General features: G+C 34.7%; 1 protein-coding gene across 1 annotated transcript; it reads left to right on the top strand.

The window, feature by feature from the left end:
- The first annotated feature begins 1,587 nt into the window (after positions 1-1,587).
- On the top strand, positions 1,588-8,565 carry LOC140863582 (protein neprosin-like). Its single transcript, XM_073267111.1, has 7 exons — positions 1,588-2,048; positions 2,129-2,215; positions 2,308-2,559; positions 2,819-2,983; positions 3,074-3,127; positions 3,258-3,404; positions 7,944-8,565. Exons 1-7 carry the CDS (start codon positions 1,893-1,895, stop codon positions 8,319-8,321), a joined length of 1,239 nt encoding a protein of 412 aa, XP_073123212.1. The 5' UTR covers positions 1,588-1,892; the 3' UTR covers positions 8,322-8,565.
- Positions 8,566-17,415: the final 8,850 nt, after the last annotated feature.

Below are 17,415 nucleotides of genomic sequence, written 5' to 3'. Positions count from 1 at the left end.
AATAATGATCATTTGTCTAGAGGACATGTTCTAGAATTATATTTTTTCAGTGCAACTCCCGAACCAACAGGGAAAGGATCACATGAACCCTTTCATTTCATCAAGTTGAGGAGACCTGATATAAATAGTCATAAATTTATCAAGGATCCTAAAATTGAAGAAATACCCTTGGTTTCCACTTTCGGAGAAGATGAGATTTCAACCAGAAGGGCATGGGGTATTTGGGTCTGTCTTTTTGAGATGGACAAAGTCAAGTTTTCATTCAAATTTTATCAGAATTCTATGAATGGATCGTTCCTGTTAAACACAATGACAGGAAAAACTACGACTTTCGCGGAAGAACTCTTCGAAAAGAAGAGGAAATTTTTGTGAAACAACAAGCTGCTGGGAAGTAAAGAAACTCGCCGAAAATTTTGTAACATGGCTCATATTGGACGATGGTCAGAGAATATCTGCCCGGAATGTCCAAATCAGAAGGAGCCAGAATTCGGAAAAACCTTTAGACCTCGAACGGATCAGAAGATTTTTTTGAGACAAGCAAAGGTGGACAAAGACCACTAAAGATGCGTTTTCACAGGGGCCTACTGCAAAAACAAAAGATGCCCCGACAACAATAAAGAAGGCATGTGAGGAGAATAAAACCAAAAGAAAGTGAGAGACATGTGATTCCTCCACTAGTAAAAGATGTCATCAATAATGACATAAAGAATACAAGACAACTGTAAGATTTCCTGAAGTTTCTCGGTGAAACGACTGAAACTAAAGTTATAAATACAGGCATTTGAAAAAGCTGAAGATATCGATCATTCCCTTCAGTTTTCTTACAAATAAATTTTTGTAATATTTATCTCTCTTTTGTACTAAGTTTTCTTTTATGTATTTCAAGAATAAGGCTACCATGAGTAGCTAAACAAGTTGTCTTCTCCCCTTCAAAAAAAGTTGATTTATGTAATAATATTATGTCTGAATAAATTTCCTAAATCTCTCGTTCTTTCATGCTCATATTTTATAATAAAATTTATATACTATACGCCTTAAGATAGAAAACGAATTAAGACTGTGCTGAGTGTCGTTGAAGTAGCTTGTGCAGAAACCATCTGTTGCGACTGCGTGGTTGAAGTATGAGGAGCACTTCGTAAAACTCGGCATGTATGACCCGACGACATTATGGTCAAAGAGGTATTTAAATTTAATTCATTTTATGAAAGCATGTTAGACCCTAATCCAGAGTATATCGACTGAAAACCTTGCGTAACTGATAGTCTTGCATGATCGTGACTGATTCGATAAGTATAACAAAGCCACATACAAAAAATTAGTTTTAATTAATTATTAATTCAAAAATGGAGACCACTAAAGAGTAAAAACAAAAAAAAGGTGGGTAGGAATTTAAGATAAAAAAAATTTAATAATAAGAAGTTTAAAATAATTTGAGCTTCTTAATAAGTTTAGGTGTTGAAACAAATTTCTCAATTGAGAAATAGGTGTGATAAAAAACTTTGACCAAATCTAATAATTGTCCGAGGGTGGAGAGAGAAATGAGTAAAAGTAGAAATTCATTTTTTAAACTTTGATCACCACCACGCTTTAAACTCAAAATTGTCAGGGACCGATCCCCTAGGAAACCCATAGTCACATGTCTGTCCATAACCCCAGAAGCAACTCTGAAACGACAAAGCCAATTCTACTGTTGAAAATGGCAAATAACCACCATTCATGACCTCATCTTTCTTCCTTTCGTGGTTCCTCTGTTTCATTTTGGATTAGGATAGCGTCGGCAGATTTTCTTGGGGATTTCATCTTCAGCCAACCCCATCGAGTATTTCCATTCTGGGTTGCAAAAGTTTGAATCTTTGCTAGTGTCAGTCAATCTGCTTACAGTGATAGTGTTTATGGATATGAAATCGAGGGTCTTCTGTTGGTGGTGTGTTTACCTGTTCTTGGTACTCTTGTGGGGAACTGCTACTGGTTCGGGCATCACTCGCCGAAATCTAGAAGTTATGAAGCATCTGAATCGTTTGAACAAACCCGCTTTCAAGTCCATCGAGGTTTTATATTTATGGTTATTTTTTTTTTTTGTGTATTTGTGTGTGGAAGTGTGATATTTTTATCTTTTTGGAAAATGTAGAGCCCAGATGGTGATGTTATAGATTGTGTTCTTATTTCTCAACAACCAGCTTTTGATCATCCTTTTCTCAAAACTCACACAATTCAGGTGATAAGTTTGTTTGTTTTCTGGTTTCTGGCTGCGAATCTTTTTCACTATTTATTATTTATTAACGATGGGCTGGATTTAATTTTTGGTAGATGAGGCCTAATTATAGCCCTGAAGGCATATTTAGTGAGACCAAAAAAGTGGGGAGTTCTGAGGAAATTATTCAGATGTGGCATATGAATGGGAGGTGTCCGGAGGGAACTATCCCTATTAGAAGAAATAGGGAAGAAGATGTTCTTAGAGCAAGTTCTGTTAAAAGATATGGCAAGAAAAAGCACAGAAGTATACCCAGACCAAGGCCGGCTGCTCCAGAACCTGACCTTATAAATCAAAATGGGCATCAGGTATGCCAAACAAATTTACCATTCTTTTCAAATATGAAATGGGAAAAGTGCGCTGTAATTCCACTTTCTGGAAAGTTTCTATTTTATCTATAGTGGAAAGCGTAAAGCAGGAAAAAGCGGAAGCTAAAGGAGACCCTTTTCTTATCTTTGATAGTGGCAAAGTTTTGTGAACTTACTTGAAGAGTTTTGAATGTTTGTTATACTAGTTTGAACTGTTCTTGTTCATTTGGTGGGATTTTGTTGTTTCGGAGTTCTTCAGCATGCCATAGCCTATGTTGAGGGAGACCGATATTATGGAGCAAAGGCAACAATTAATGTATGGGATCCCAGCATTCAGCAGACAAATGAATTTAGCTTATCCCAGTTGTGGATTCTTGGAGGTTCCTTTGCCTCAGATCTTAATAGTATCGAGGCTGGTTGGCAGGTATTTTTTTTTGAATTTATTTTAATCTCAGTGGGTTTTTACAACAAACATTTCATCTCCTTTTGTAATATTTGTTTACCATTGAAACAGGTTAGCCCAGATTTATATGGTGACAACAACACAAGACTTTTTACCTATTGGACTGTAAGTTCTCAAATTTCTTTTTTCAAGAAATTGATGTTTTTGTCCGTTTATTCTTATAAGCAGCTAGCTTATGGGAAAGAATCTAGATTTGCTGCATGGTTTTTTGTAACAATGAATAATTAAATGACAGAGTGATGCATATCAAGCCACAGGCTGCTACAACTTGCTGTGCTCTGGCTTTATTCAAATTAACAGTGAAATAGCAATGGGGGCCAGTATCTTTCCCACATCTAATTATATGAATAATCAATATGACATCAGCATACTTGTCTGGAAGGTAATTTTGCTCCCAAAAGCATTGGCTCTTCTCAACTTTATGTGATTAATAATCTTGAAAATGATGTTGTGCCTGCTTTTGAGTGATTTGATGTATAAAGACAATTGAGTTTAATTGATGCTAGTTTCTTGAAAGCATTATTATATGGAATCTTTGACATTAGTACCTCGTGTAACATGGTTCTCTGTTTTTTTTTACTCGTGTTCTTTGTTTAAGTATTATATAGCATTGATTTCATCCCATTCTTCGCTGGTGCACTTTTTACAATGAGCAATGCATAACCAAAAAAACAATGAGCAAAAGACGGAGTTGCTAACTGAGTTGTCTGATTCTAGAATATGGGTAATGCCCATATGCTAGCATCAAGGGACCATTTTTTTTTAGCTTTTGAGATGTTCGCTCAAACATCTCAGATGAGAAAAATGCGCCGTTGGATCCACTCTTTGTCGAAAAACTCGTTGCAACATTTTTGCAATCTGTTATTTCTTTTGCTTAGAGTTGAGTGAACCAAATGTTATGTACAGGCATGTTTGTAAGTAAGTCACTAGGTGGTTTGCGGCTATATACCATTTTGAATGGACACATCCCTGCAAACTTGATAGGAGGTATTGTACCAATACTCTGCCCAATGCAACCACTGAGCCCAATTTTTGGGTTGCTCAGGGAAGCAATGTAAATAAGTCTCGCCGCACTTATTCAACTCCTCACTCTGGCCATTGGTTTCCGGGTGATACGTTGTACTTATTTTTAGTTGAGTCCCTTGCAGCCTAAAAATTTCGGACAAAAAGAGACTCATAAATACATCATCCCTGTCATTCACATTCTTCTTTGGATCCCATGTAATTTCACCTCATTTTTTATCAACACATTGTAGGGATGTTTCAACAAAAGTGTCCATACCTGGACGACCTGTCAATCACAACTAAAATAATATAATACCCTTTTGATTTTGGAAGCCCGGTAATAAAATCCATGGCTAATCCTCTCTAATCACCTCCAGAATAGCCAGAGGCTGTAAGAAAGCCGCATGTTTGGTGGTTTCATACTTAAGTTTCTGTCTTTCTGACAAGTCACACATTTGGCCACAAACTTATTTACTCTTTTCTTCATGCCCTTCCAATAAAAATTATTTGCCACTCTCTTATACGTTTGTAATGCTCCGGAATGGCCCCCAACTAGTGTGGTATGTAATTCATTTAACAACTTGGAGACCAACTGCGAAGATCGCGGAACTACCAATCTGCCCTTGTGCAACAAACACTCATTGACTAAGGTATAATGTGCACTGCCCCCATTCTCCTCACGGAGCTTATCAGTAATTTTCCTCAGGTGTGAATCTTCCCAAACAGCTTTTTCAACTTCATTTATCTCAACCCATTCTGCTTTGGTTAAAACAGCCAAGTTGCCTCTGTCCTCTCTTCGTGACAAAGCATCCGATGCCCCATTATCCAACCTCACTTTATACTTGATTTCAAACTCATAACCAAGTAGTTTGGCCAACCAATATTGTTGGTCTGAAGTAGTGATTCTTTGTTGCAATAGGCTTCTTAATGGTTTATGGTCATTGATCTTACTTACGCCCAAAAAGATAGTGGCGCCAATGTTGAACAGCCAAAACCAAAGCCATAGGTCTCTTTTATAGGTTGACTTTGCTAATGCTCTACCCTCTTCGGTTAACACGGCCAAATCCCTTACCAAAATTAGGCATTCTCAGAACTGGACTAGTACTAAGAGCCTTTTCAAGCTTGACAAATGCATTCTCCGCCAAGTCATTCCAGCAGAAATTGTTTTTCTTCAGCTGGTCTGTTACAGGTCTTGCAATCTTTCCATAGTCTCGAATGGACTACCTGTAGTAACCAGTCAATCCTAGAAAGCCCCTCAAGGCCTTTGTGTTTTGCAGTCTCTGCCAATGACTAACACGGGCTACTTTGTTCGGATCCACCATCACTTCCTGGCCAGTGATGATATGCCCCAAGTAGTCAACTTGACTCAACCAAATTGACACTTTTTTTAAATTCAAAACCAGCCTACTTTGCAGCAACACATCCACCATCGTTCTCACATCCATCAAGTGTTCCTCCCATCCTTGACTATAAGTCAATATGTCATTAAAAAGTATAAAAATAAATTTCCATAGTTAAAGTGGAAATACCTCGTTCATTGTGGCTTGGAATGTTGCTGGGGCGTTTTTTAGGCCAAAGGGCATTAACACAAATTCGTATGCCCTTTGTGTGTTCGAAACGTTGTTTTAGGAATGTCATTATGTTGAACCCGAATATAATGATACCCAGACTTGAGATCCAACTTTGAAAAGTATTTAACCCTGTAGCAATTCATCAAACAACTCTTCAACTACCGGAATTGGATAGTTATCCGAGATCGTAATATCATTTTTAGGGCCCTGTACTCAATACAAAAACGCCAGCTTTCATCATTCTTTTTAACCAAAATAACAGGGCTGGAGTAAGTGCTGCTACTGGGCTTTATGACACCCGATTTGAGCATGCCTGCACCATATGTTTTATCTCGTCTATTGGTGTGGGTATAGCGATATGGCCCTCACCGACACCGGCCCACATCCCTCCTTGATGTTAGTAGTATGATCTTGTAGTCGAGGAGGGGGCAATTCAGTAAGCTCCCAAAATACTTCTTCATATCTAGCGAGGAGACTGTCCATTGCTCTATTAAAAGGCCCTTTTTCTATCTTCAGTTTACTCATCCCACTGTCATTCCACTTCATTAATACAGCCCCGCAAAATAACACCTCCTGTACTTAAAGATGTTGACTTGAGAGATACCACAGACCTACTGAGTGTTGGATCCCCTCGTAAAACCACTGTCCGCCCCTTCCAAGTAAATCTCATCTGCATACAGCATATTGGCCCAATTCATCATGACATTGCCTTTTGTTCATAACCAATAGACTTCTAAAATGAGATCAAGTTCACACAATTCAAACAAATACCTCTCGATCTGTATCTGGCAAAGACCCAAATTGACTACCAAATTTTTTGACACCCTTGACATGCTACGCGGCACCCATCCCCTAGACACACGGCAAATCATACCTCCTCATCCACCTTAATTCCCAAATCTGTGAACAAGATTCTCGAGATGAAGTTGTGGCTCGTGCCACTGTCAACCATTGCCACCGTTTCTCTTCCCGCCACCTTCGCTTTCATTTTCCACGTCTGCGGTTGATTAATTCCGCTAACAGAATATAATGGTAACTCCAAGGTGTTGTACTCTGTAACAGGGGCTTCTTCCCACGCATCAATTTCACCCTCTTGATGATCAATTTCCTCCCCAGCTGCCCCCCGCTCTAACTCGACTTCTTCACCATCTTCCTCTGCTAACGGTCACCTTTAGACTCTTATTCACCCCTTCTCCTTTCTTTGCAAAACTCTTGGTGTGATACTATCCGGCCCTCACCCTAGTTATCCCGCCACTATTCTCAATCCCACCAAGATTTGATCGCTATCCCCCACCATAAGCTCTCCTGGATTCATCATGCGACTGTGGATTACTAAACTGGCTATCCTTATCAAGGAGATGGACCTAACTAATTATTAGGCCCAACCCGTATTGATGGCCCTATCTGTTCAGGACCCAAGCCAAGCCCAAATCGACTTCCCAAACAACTCCACTTCCTAACATCATCGCGCGATCCACACTATCATTCACCCACGAATCTCATCCCGCAACCCTGACATTGATTCTCTTGGACATCACCAATCTGCGTATGTTTCAGCTATGGGTTGACATCATCATACCCATTGTATCTCTTAATTAATTCTTCAGCAAATCGGTCCCAATTCATGTTGGGAATCCTCCCCCGGCCCTCCCTTCACTGTTTTTCCTTTAGTTCTGTTAACATACAACTTCACAATCCTGGGCTTCTCAATTTCAATCATGCTTGGGCCCTCTGAATTTGATGTTCCTGAGCCCAATGGATCAAAGTCTCTCATATTTGGATTTGGACATGTAACATTGTAACAAATGTATAACGAGAGCATTGTGCCGTTAGTTTGATATTCACACTACATTTTTTGCATATAATGTATAAAACCACTCATTTACTCCCAGAAAGTACAAATCATGGCAAGGTTTTTATTTTTAAGTAGACGGCTAATCTTATATTCAATGTTGTGTGATGCACCTTGTTACAGCTAAAAAAAATTAAACTCAAGCTGCTGCATTCTTGCAATGAAGTCAATTTCATTATTACTTCCAGAAATGGTTGCTTTGGTTTTCAAATAGTACATTTGCATATGTCTGTAGTAGAGATGAACTGCTCAGTCAAAGCTTGAGTGTACTCTCTTGAGCCTAGTTCGAGCTTGATAAATATTTATTTATATGTTGAAAATATTGATTAACTCACAGTTTTACCCTTGATTTTACCATAACTCTAGCTATATTTAATAAGTAATGCATTTAAATGTTAACCTTACTGTATGGAGTTATCGCTTGCCCCTAGTATGAATAACGGAATGATTTAGACGCCTGAGTCGTAACATTGTTATGGTAAAATCTTGGTAGGACCCCAAAGAGGGGAACTGGTGGATGCAATTCGGAAATGGCTATGTTCTAGGATACTGGCCAGCCTTCTTGTTTTCCTACTTATCGGACAGTGCTTCGATGATCGAATGGGGAGGTGAAGTAGTGAACTCAGCATCCGATGGACAACACACCACGACACAAATGGGGAGCGGCCATTTTCCCGAAGAGGGTTTCGGTAAATCAAGCTATTTCAGAAACATTCAGATAGTTGACGAATCAAACAATTTGAGGACACCTAAAGATGTTGGCATTTTCACCGAACAGTCCGGTTGCTATGATATTCAACTCGGAAAGAATGGTGAATGGGGCAGCTATTTTTACTATGGAGGGCCTGGGAGAAACACGCATTGCCCATGATCTAGTCCTCAGGGAAATCTTGTATGTTAATGATTTTTACGTGAAATTTATGGTAGAAACAGCTAGGCTCAATGTTGGTTTTGTTCTTGTATAATTCTTGTTTTAGTCTTTGTACCTTCTCTTCCCCCTGCCATGTTAAAAAGGAAAAAAAAAAAAAGTATCTTTTCAGGCAGATTGATGTAGTGTAATTAAAATTACTAATTCTTGAATTCGTGTGCTCTAGTTGAGTAGGTTTTTTGCGAAACACGGTCTTTAGCCATGAAACTGGTTTATCTTACGTATATTTTCTACTATAAAGTATAAATGATAAACAGGTAAAATTTAAGGTTAAATTTGGGTAATGAATTAATGAAAGTTAATGTGTTTTTTTATTCATTTCTTTGGTGTATTTATTTTTTTGAACTCATTAAACACAATATTTAAGGGTAAATTTGCTTTAAATATCTAAAACCGAACTCAAATACATGTCCAGTCCGTCAAAAAAATAAGTGTTTACAATCCTTGATAAAAAAATATACATATTCTGCACTTCTTAGGCTCATATGTTTTATCAGATGGAAGTCGATATAAAATATTGAAAATATGATACAAATATGTGATATTTGAGTATCAACTGTTTTAAATCTAGTACCAACGTATAATTTTTGAGTACTCAAACATGCATGCAAATATTCATATTCACACATTTGTCTCATTTGGATGAATATCGTTACAAAACATTTAAAATATGATAGTAATACATGATATTTGAGTATTAAATGTGTTAGATCTGGTACAAATATATGATTTTTGAGTTTTCAAACACATGTTGCAAAAATGCAAGTGTTGATATTAATAAAGTTGTTCCGATTTTTTACTCAAAATCTTATATTTTATATCAAATCATAACAATCAGTGTTTGAATATCATATATTAGTATCATATTTTCAATGTTTTGTACTGAATTTCAATCGTGAAAAGAAAAGTGGGCCCAGAGAGTGATAAACATTTTTTTGTAAATCAGGGACTGTAAACACATTTTTTCTGACGAGGACCGAAAACAAAGTTGGGTTTGAGTATAGAGATTTAATGTAAATTAACCCATATTTTAATTGGTTTTAATTTTTTCACTTTTTGATAATAAAAATATGTTTTTAACTGAAAATATTAAAAGATAATATATAAGTTAATATATATTTGAAAATAAAATACATATTTTAGCGATGATTTATTAACAGACCATGAAAATGATGAATCAAAATATATATCAAAATAAAATCAATATATATATAAGTTCTTTTATGGTGCCTCACAACTATGTCCAACTTCGTACCCACCATGTATAAGTCAACTCACCAATTGTGCTGGTCAACTCAACTATTGTACATGGTGGGCACGGAGTTGGGCATAGTTGTTGGGCACCATAAAAGAACTCCAATATATATATATATATATATATATAGAGTTTCTTTCAGGTGCCCACCTAAAATGCCCACTACCATGTCCACCAATGATGTGACACTATTCTATTGGACCTACAATTTATCACATATTTATCACATCCAATAGAATAGTGCCACATCATTGGTGGGCATGGTCGTGGACATGGTAGGTGGGCACCTAAAAAAAACTTTATATATATATATATATATATATATATATATATATATATATATATATCAAAATACATATTTAGTTAATTAGTAATTTTTATTTCTATGTTTAATAGAATACGTAAAATAGCGTATCATATTTGTTGGAGTTTTACTAAAACATAAATTGGAGAAGAAATGATATTGAATAGTTTTTATAATTATATTTTTTTGTTTTAATATTTATTTAGTGCAATATTATAAGTTTTACATGAATTATTTGTAATTTTTAAATGTGGTGAAATATTATCCGTTTTATACGGTTAGGTAAAAATGATTGTGAGGTAACAATAAAACGGATTTAGAAAAAATGAAGTACGATGAAAAAATAAAAAAAATGGTTAGATAAAAATGATATATTGTTGGATGTTATAAATATATTATTATTATAGATGATTATCTATGAAGATTTGAAAGATTTGTGATCAAGATAAATATGTCAAGATAATATCGATAAAATTTGTATTCTATTATTTTTCCCTATAAATTGGGTGATTGAGTTCAATAAAAATTGCACGTGAGTATTAACTCATATGAATTCTCTCTTCTCACATAAATTCTATTTATCAACTCTCTATTTCTCTAATGATTTATAACACGTTATCAACATGATTCTGCAACCAATTGAGTATGAAAATCAATTAAAAATTAAAATAATTCTCGTTTTATTGATGCTATTGGAATAACACATGTTGTTAATATTCGATTTTATGAGAAATATTCATTGGTGCTTTAGAAATAGCACAATGATAATAATTGATATATTGTTGTCCATAAAATATCATGAATATCACAACATGATTTTACATTTAGAATTTGAATAAATTAATGATCATGATATAACACATTGAGAATTTTGAGAGATTCATGAGTAGAAGTTTGATATATCGAAAGAGATTCATTACTTTGATATAATATAATGAAAATCTGAATATATTCATGATAAAAATGTGATATATGATTTTGTATATCGAAAAATTGAAGAAATCATGATGGATATCTGATATGACATCCAAGATCTATAAATGTTATTGAAAGATATAGATTTATGTCAAAATATCTATATTTATAAATAAATATTGATCAAAAGATCAAAGATTTGTTCATATTTATGAAAAATATTAATATAAGATTCAATATTTAGCAATATTCTTGAAGAATATTAATTTAAAGTCATTTTGATTGAATGATTTTTTGAGGATCTTATAAATAAAGAAATTCATCGATATTTAGTAAAGAATATCGATATGTGATCTAAAATGAGTTATTTGCACCAAACACCACTGTCAAATATTGAAAATACACAATTCTCCCCTGTGAAATTTTAATAGACATCTTCAAACTCCCTTTTATAAAATTAGCACACGTGCCTCTTTATATGAGCGATTTTTGCACACGCGCCCTTCATGCGTCTGGACAAATATTTTGATTTTTTTGGCACCAAATACCCCTATGAAATATTAAAATTGCATATTTGACCCTTTGAGTGTATAATTTTTAAATCTTTTCAATCCATAAGATCCAAATATAAAATATTTATCAAACATTTACATTTTATAAATTTTTATTTTTATGTTAAATTTATTATTATTAATTAATTTGTTTCTAAAAAAATATTATTACTTTATCTTGATATCATTATTTTATTAAACTTATTTCGTGCTTTCAAATTTTCCATTAAATATGCATTCATAAACAAAGATTTAAATACGTAAAAGTACCAAAATATTAAACTAATTAAAATGACAAGTTCAAGCATATTACTTTTTTGATTTAGGACTATATAGTATTGAACCAAAATCTAAATTTTTAAAAAGATGCATTGCACAATTTGCAATAAATAATAAAAAAATAAAATGATTATATAATGATAAAATTTACTATTAATTCTATATTTAATTGAATAAAATAATATTTTTAATTAAATAACTATGAAATATATTAGTTATTTTATCTTAGTATTAGTTATACAAAAAATATATTTTAACATTAAATTTTATCATTATATAACCACTTTATTTTTTTAATTATTTACTGCAAATTGTACAATACATATTTTCGAAAAATTTAGATTTTGGTTCAACAAATATAGTCTTAAATTGAAAAATTATTATGCATGAATTTATCATGTTGGTTCAATATTTTGGTAAGTTTAGGTATTTAAATCCTTGTTTATGAATGCATGTTTAATGGAAAAATTGAAAACACGAAGTGATTTAATAAAATAATGATATCAAGATATAGTAATAATATTTTTTTAGAAACAAATTAATTAATAATAATAAATTTAAAATAAAAATAAAAATTCATAAAATGTAAATGTTTGATAAATATTTTATAATTGGATCTTATGGGTTGAATAGATTTAAAAATTATACTCTCAAGGGGTCAAATATGTAATTTTAATATTTCACAGGGGTATTTGGTGCCAAAAATATCAAAATATTGACTCAGTCGCATGAGGGGCGCGTGCGCAACAATCGCTCATATGAAGGGGTGCGTGTGCTAATTTTATAAAAGGTCAGGGTTGAAGATGCTTATTAAAATTTCACAGAGAAGAAGTTTGCATTTTCAATATTTCACAGGGGTATTTAGTGCAAATAACTCGATCTAAAATTGTCAATATCCACAAGATAAAGTTATTAAATATATGAGATATATTTCAAAATATATTGACTGAATATCGATTCAAATCATATATTTGTTAATTCTCTAGAAGAAGCATGATCTATTATTTGTCACACTTTTTATAAAAAAGTGACTTGATATTCAATGATGAATTATATAGGCTAATTAATAAAAGTTATGGAAGCGCGGTAGTCCGCAAAACCATTGTAGTGACCCGCATTGTGATCGCCTACTAATAAAAAACTTAGGCATGCAATTAAACAATAAATAATTATAATCAGAGATAAACTGCGAAAACTCAAAAAACTTAATACCAGCATGGTAAAATCTAATGGTTGACCCTGCAATCCTGCTTTGGTCACCATCCAATCTCCAAATCTCTAGGAGAACTACCTGCAACTATCCCGTCGAATGGGATGTCCAGACAACAGAAAATAACTGGACATGAGCATAAAACACTAAGTACGCTAGTATGGGTAAACATATGTATATGCATGAAATGTAATGAACATGTATCATATCTGGGTAACGAATAAGAAATTCACTCAGACTGGTGCCTAAGACATGAGCTATAGCCTCGGGGAATCAAACCACTGGACCCAACCACTCACTCTTAACCGGACATGTACCTAGGATGTCCCCCGAAAACACTAGAGATGGAACGGCCCGTCGGCCGAGTGACTCTCAGTTTCCCAAAACGTCCTAACAAGGGCTGAGCACCCTATAACACAGGCTTATCTCGAAGGATATCCAAGCTCAATATGAAATGCACATGCATCATAATATTTCAAAGAAGTAAAACATGGATTATGCATCTTTAATAATCATAGCACATAAATGCAACACATAAGCATGCATACCCGCTGGCAATCTCAGTCAGTACTTACGTACCTTTCTAAGGCAGTTCCTAGAAGCCCCCATCTAGGTTCAAAGCCTACCATGCAACACTACAATTAATAATAACCATGCATCATCTAACATGCTCAAAAAGCCTTAATTAAACTATATCATACTCCCTATTTACTATAAGGAGCTAAAGCTATACCTTCGTTCGTCGTCAGCCCTCTGATGTCGAATGCCCCAGAGCTTGGGCACAACCCTGCTACGACCTCTGGACACCTCGCCAAAGCTCCGCTTCTTGGCCACTACTACGGACACTGTCCGTTATTTATAAAAATACTACTACCTAGCTACTCCAACTCGTTATAAAAGAGTCCCGAAGCCCTTAAAATAGATCCATTACGGGAGAGGAGAGGTTTGGAATGCCTTGAAAATGAGCCATTGAATTTTGACCTGTATTTTTATTTTCTTTTCAAAATCAAGCCGGGAAATGATACGATCTCGATACTTGGTCAAAAAGTATAACTCAAAGGGTCCAAAAACCATGAAACGATATAATTACACAACAAATTCATCAAGGTTGAAATACCCAACATTATTCAAATTACAGGCCCAATATAACAAGTTTAAAAATCCACCCGGAGTATAACTTCTATACTTGAACCCAAACTCTCATGACCTCCGGTTACTCGGCCCTGGTTCACCTGTTGCAATGCACACACACAAGACAAAGTAACAACCAGATAAACTGGTGAGTACTAAACTCAGTATGAACAACGGAAGCAATATAAATCAAATATAACAATTACAATGCATTTCAAAGTATGTCATGATTTTGTGAAATGCATGTTCAATAAAATGCTGGCTTCCAAACAATGGATATCAAATCATCGAGGTTCGTATCCGACCTCGGCATAGAGATATAATTCCAATCTCGGTAATGGGATCCCGAAAACGAGGAAAATACAACACAACCATCACCACCTACTCTTCCTCTCGGGGCAGTGTGTTGGGTTTCTTAACCCAGGACTTTGGCACCACTATATAGAGTATGATGGCATACAGGAAGTCTATGCTGCAACCTGAACCACTCCTATATAGGCCCAAAACATCCTCTTGCTGCTTGCTTGCTCAAACTGAAATAAATTAGGCACAATATGTATGAGATGATGCAATAATGTATACAATATATAGCTTGCTCTCGCTATATCCATTACTTGCTTGCTTGCTTCTGCTGCTACTCATTAAATTCATCTCAACATATACACATCAACGATTCATGTAAAATAACATGGAATAAAAGTCGATAACATCGATTAAAACAAATATAACTTCATGTTATTAACTTCAAAACACATGAATCAAATGGACATATATAATATCACATAATCAAGTAAAGTGTGTGCTTTAGGGGCTTGAGAATCAAACTCGTCTCGAGTACTCAATCCCCAATAATTCCTCGCTTGCCCATACCTTCAATAACAATTCCGGAATGCTCAAATCTGCAAGGCTACAACAATTATACAAAACTTAATTTAATTTCCATTCGATCAAGTATTGGCATTTCAAAACAAGAATCGATTCAAACCTCGATCAAATTCTCAACAACTCGAATTCTTGCAACTCGAATTCGATGTACTTCAATCCAACACTGAAATGTATATTATAATTCATCAATACCATATTCAAACTCATTCCCAAATCAACTCAATACAATATCAACTCCAAAAGCTCGAATTTCCATTTTAAAATCAAACCGGTGGCACAACATTTTAAAACTTGTATTTCCATAAATATCAGCACCATTTATGCATCATTATAAACTCAATATCATCATCAATTCATCCCCAAAGTTTCTAATATAACCAGTCCTTCAAACGTGATTTTCCAGAAAATCATCCAAAAATTGAAAACATGTCCAAACGATGGTATTTTCACAAACCGTCTTAGATATACCATCTATCAACTCAAGAACATGTTTATCAAATAATTTCCCAAATCCAACAACACCCAAACTTTCAAACTTGATAGAATTTAATAAAACTTACGTAGAAACATAGCTCTTGTTGCAAGGATTTTGAAACCGTAATTATTTTTGAAATCCAACGGTCGGATGTTGGCGGATCGGAGCTTGAGTGAACGGAAGTGGCTATGGAGCTTTCTTCTCTCGGTAAGGAAGAAGGAAGAAGGAAGAAGATGATATACATGCATATAATACATGCAACTACCTTAATAATTGCCTCCATTATTAAGGATTTAAGATTTTGTAGTTTAGTCCCTGGACTTTCCATAAAATTGCAATTTAGTCCCTGTTCAAGTTTCAAAATTTCAATTCAGTCCCTAAATTTCTAAAAATCAGAATTTAAATCCAAATCCATAAATTCTCAAATTAAATATTTTTGGGGGCATTACATGTACCTTACATGGTTGCATGATGTAAAACTCATCTGCCACAACCCATCACAACAATGATACGTAAAACCCATCGTGGATGTTAAACCAGTATAGCGGAAATGTTATATGTAACTATATCTCATTTATTTTCCAATATCCCAAATGGATCATAAAGCTTAGAGATACCCTTCTTGCAGATCAACTATATCAACATCATGATGCTCCAACAATGGTTCTTCTACTTGTCGTTTTATATAACATTACAAATATTAGTGGAATACGACATGTCTCCTGTAAAACTTTTCAAATGGATTCATACCATTACTACTGTGATAACTGTTTGTTGTACGCGAGTTCAATCAAAGAAAATGATCTTACCAAGCTGGATTAAAATCCATAATGCAATCTCATAACATATTCTCAAAATACTGGTATTACGTTTTGACTAGTCATCAGTCTCCGAATGATAGGTTGTACTCACATTGAAAATAGTTTTTGAGACATGCTGAAAAACTCCCCCAAAATCTGGAAACACGTCTGGAATCTCTAACACTGACAATGCTTACTGGTATACCATGAAAACTCGCAATCTCCCGAATGTGTAATCAATCACTACTGTGAAAAATGAAGTTTCGATTACACAAAAAAATGCACTGCCTTGGTGAGTTGATACATCACAACCCTGTTAGTGTCATAATTTCTTGAGAATATCGGCAAATGTTTCACAAAGTCCATCGTGGTAACTCTCATTTTCATTCAGGAATCGATAAATATGATACAAACTTCCAGTTGTCGATGTTCAGTCTAAATCTTTTGACACACCCAATATCAAGAAACACACTGATACACAAAGCGCTTCATACATGTTCACCAGAACCGAGTACACAAGTCCTTGTACATCAAAAGGATTTTAATACTAATAGCAAAAATGACTAATACTTTGTCATATCACTAACACATGTGACAACGTTGTTGTCCACAATTCTTGATTTCCTGAACCCTTCAGGTTCTCACTGATTCCTAACTCTCTTAACTAGATGAGAAAACTAGTTCATCCCAAATTTCGCGAAGTTCTCATCTCAATGCAATCTAGCTAACTCTTGGACTGGATCTACCAAAACATCTATATCAATGGCTTAGCACATCAAAATACATCCCGAAAAATTAGTGACAACAGTCCCGCCAGACCCGAAAAATATGGATCTCAGCTGTTGTCTTTTTCCCACGTCTAAACACTTGATGTTATCCTGCTAGTATTCATTGAAATTTAATCACTTGCTAGATCAAAATCTGACAATGAAATTACAAGAATATTGTAGAAACATACCTGAGTATCTGAATATCTCAGTACTGTACTCATCCTATCAGTTTCCTCAAAGATTAACAACTGTTCAGATCAGTTTCTAATCACCAAGCAATGAATCATTCAAATCGTCTTTTCTACGAAAGAACAATCACCTCACCCATTACTGGGTTACAAAATCCGTATCTGCCATAGATAAATTAGGAGTACAACTTCTCATCAATTCTTCTTAAGCATAAGGAAAACCAAAAGCTGAACTAGCACATTTCTGGAAATTCTCCAAACACTGAGAAATTCA

The sequence above is a fragment of the Henckelia pumila genome, chromosome 4, assembly GCF_033568475.1.
Source record: "Henckelia pumila isolate YLH828 chromosome 4, ASM3356847v2, whole genome shotgun sequence".
NCBI classification, from domain to species: domain Eukaryota; kingdom Viridiplantae; phylum Streptophyta; class Magnoliopsida; order Lamiales; family Gesneriaceae; genus Henckelia; species Henckelia pumila.
This window is presented reverse-complemented; position numbering and strand designations above follow the sequence as displayed.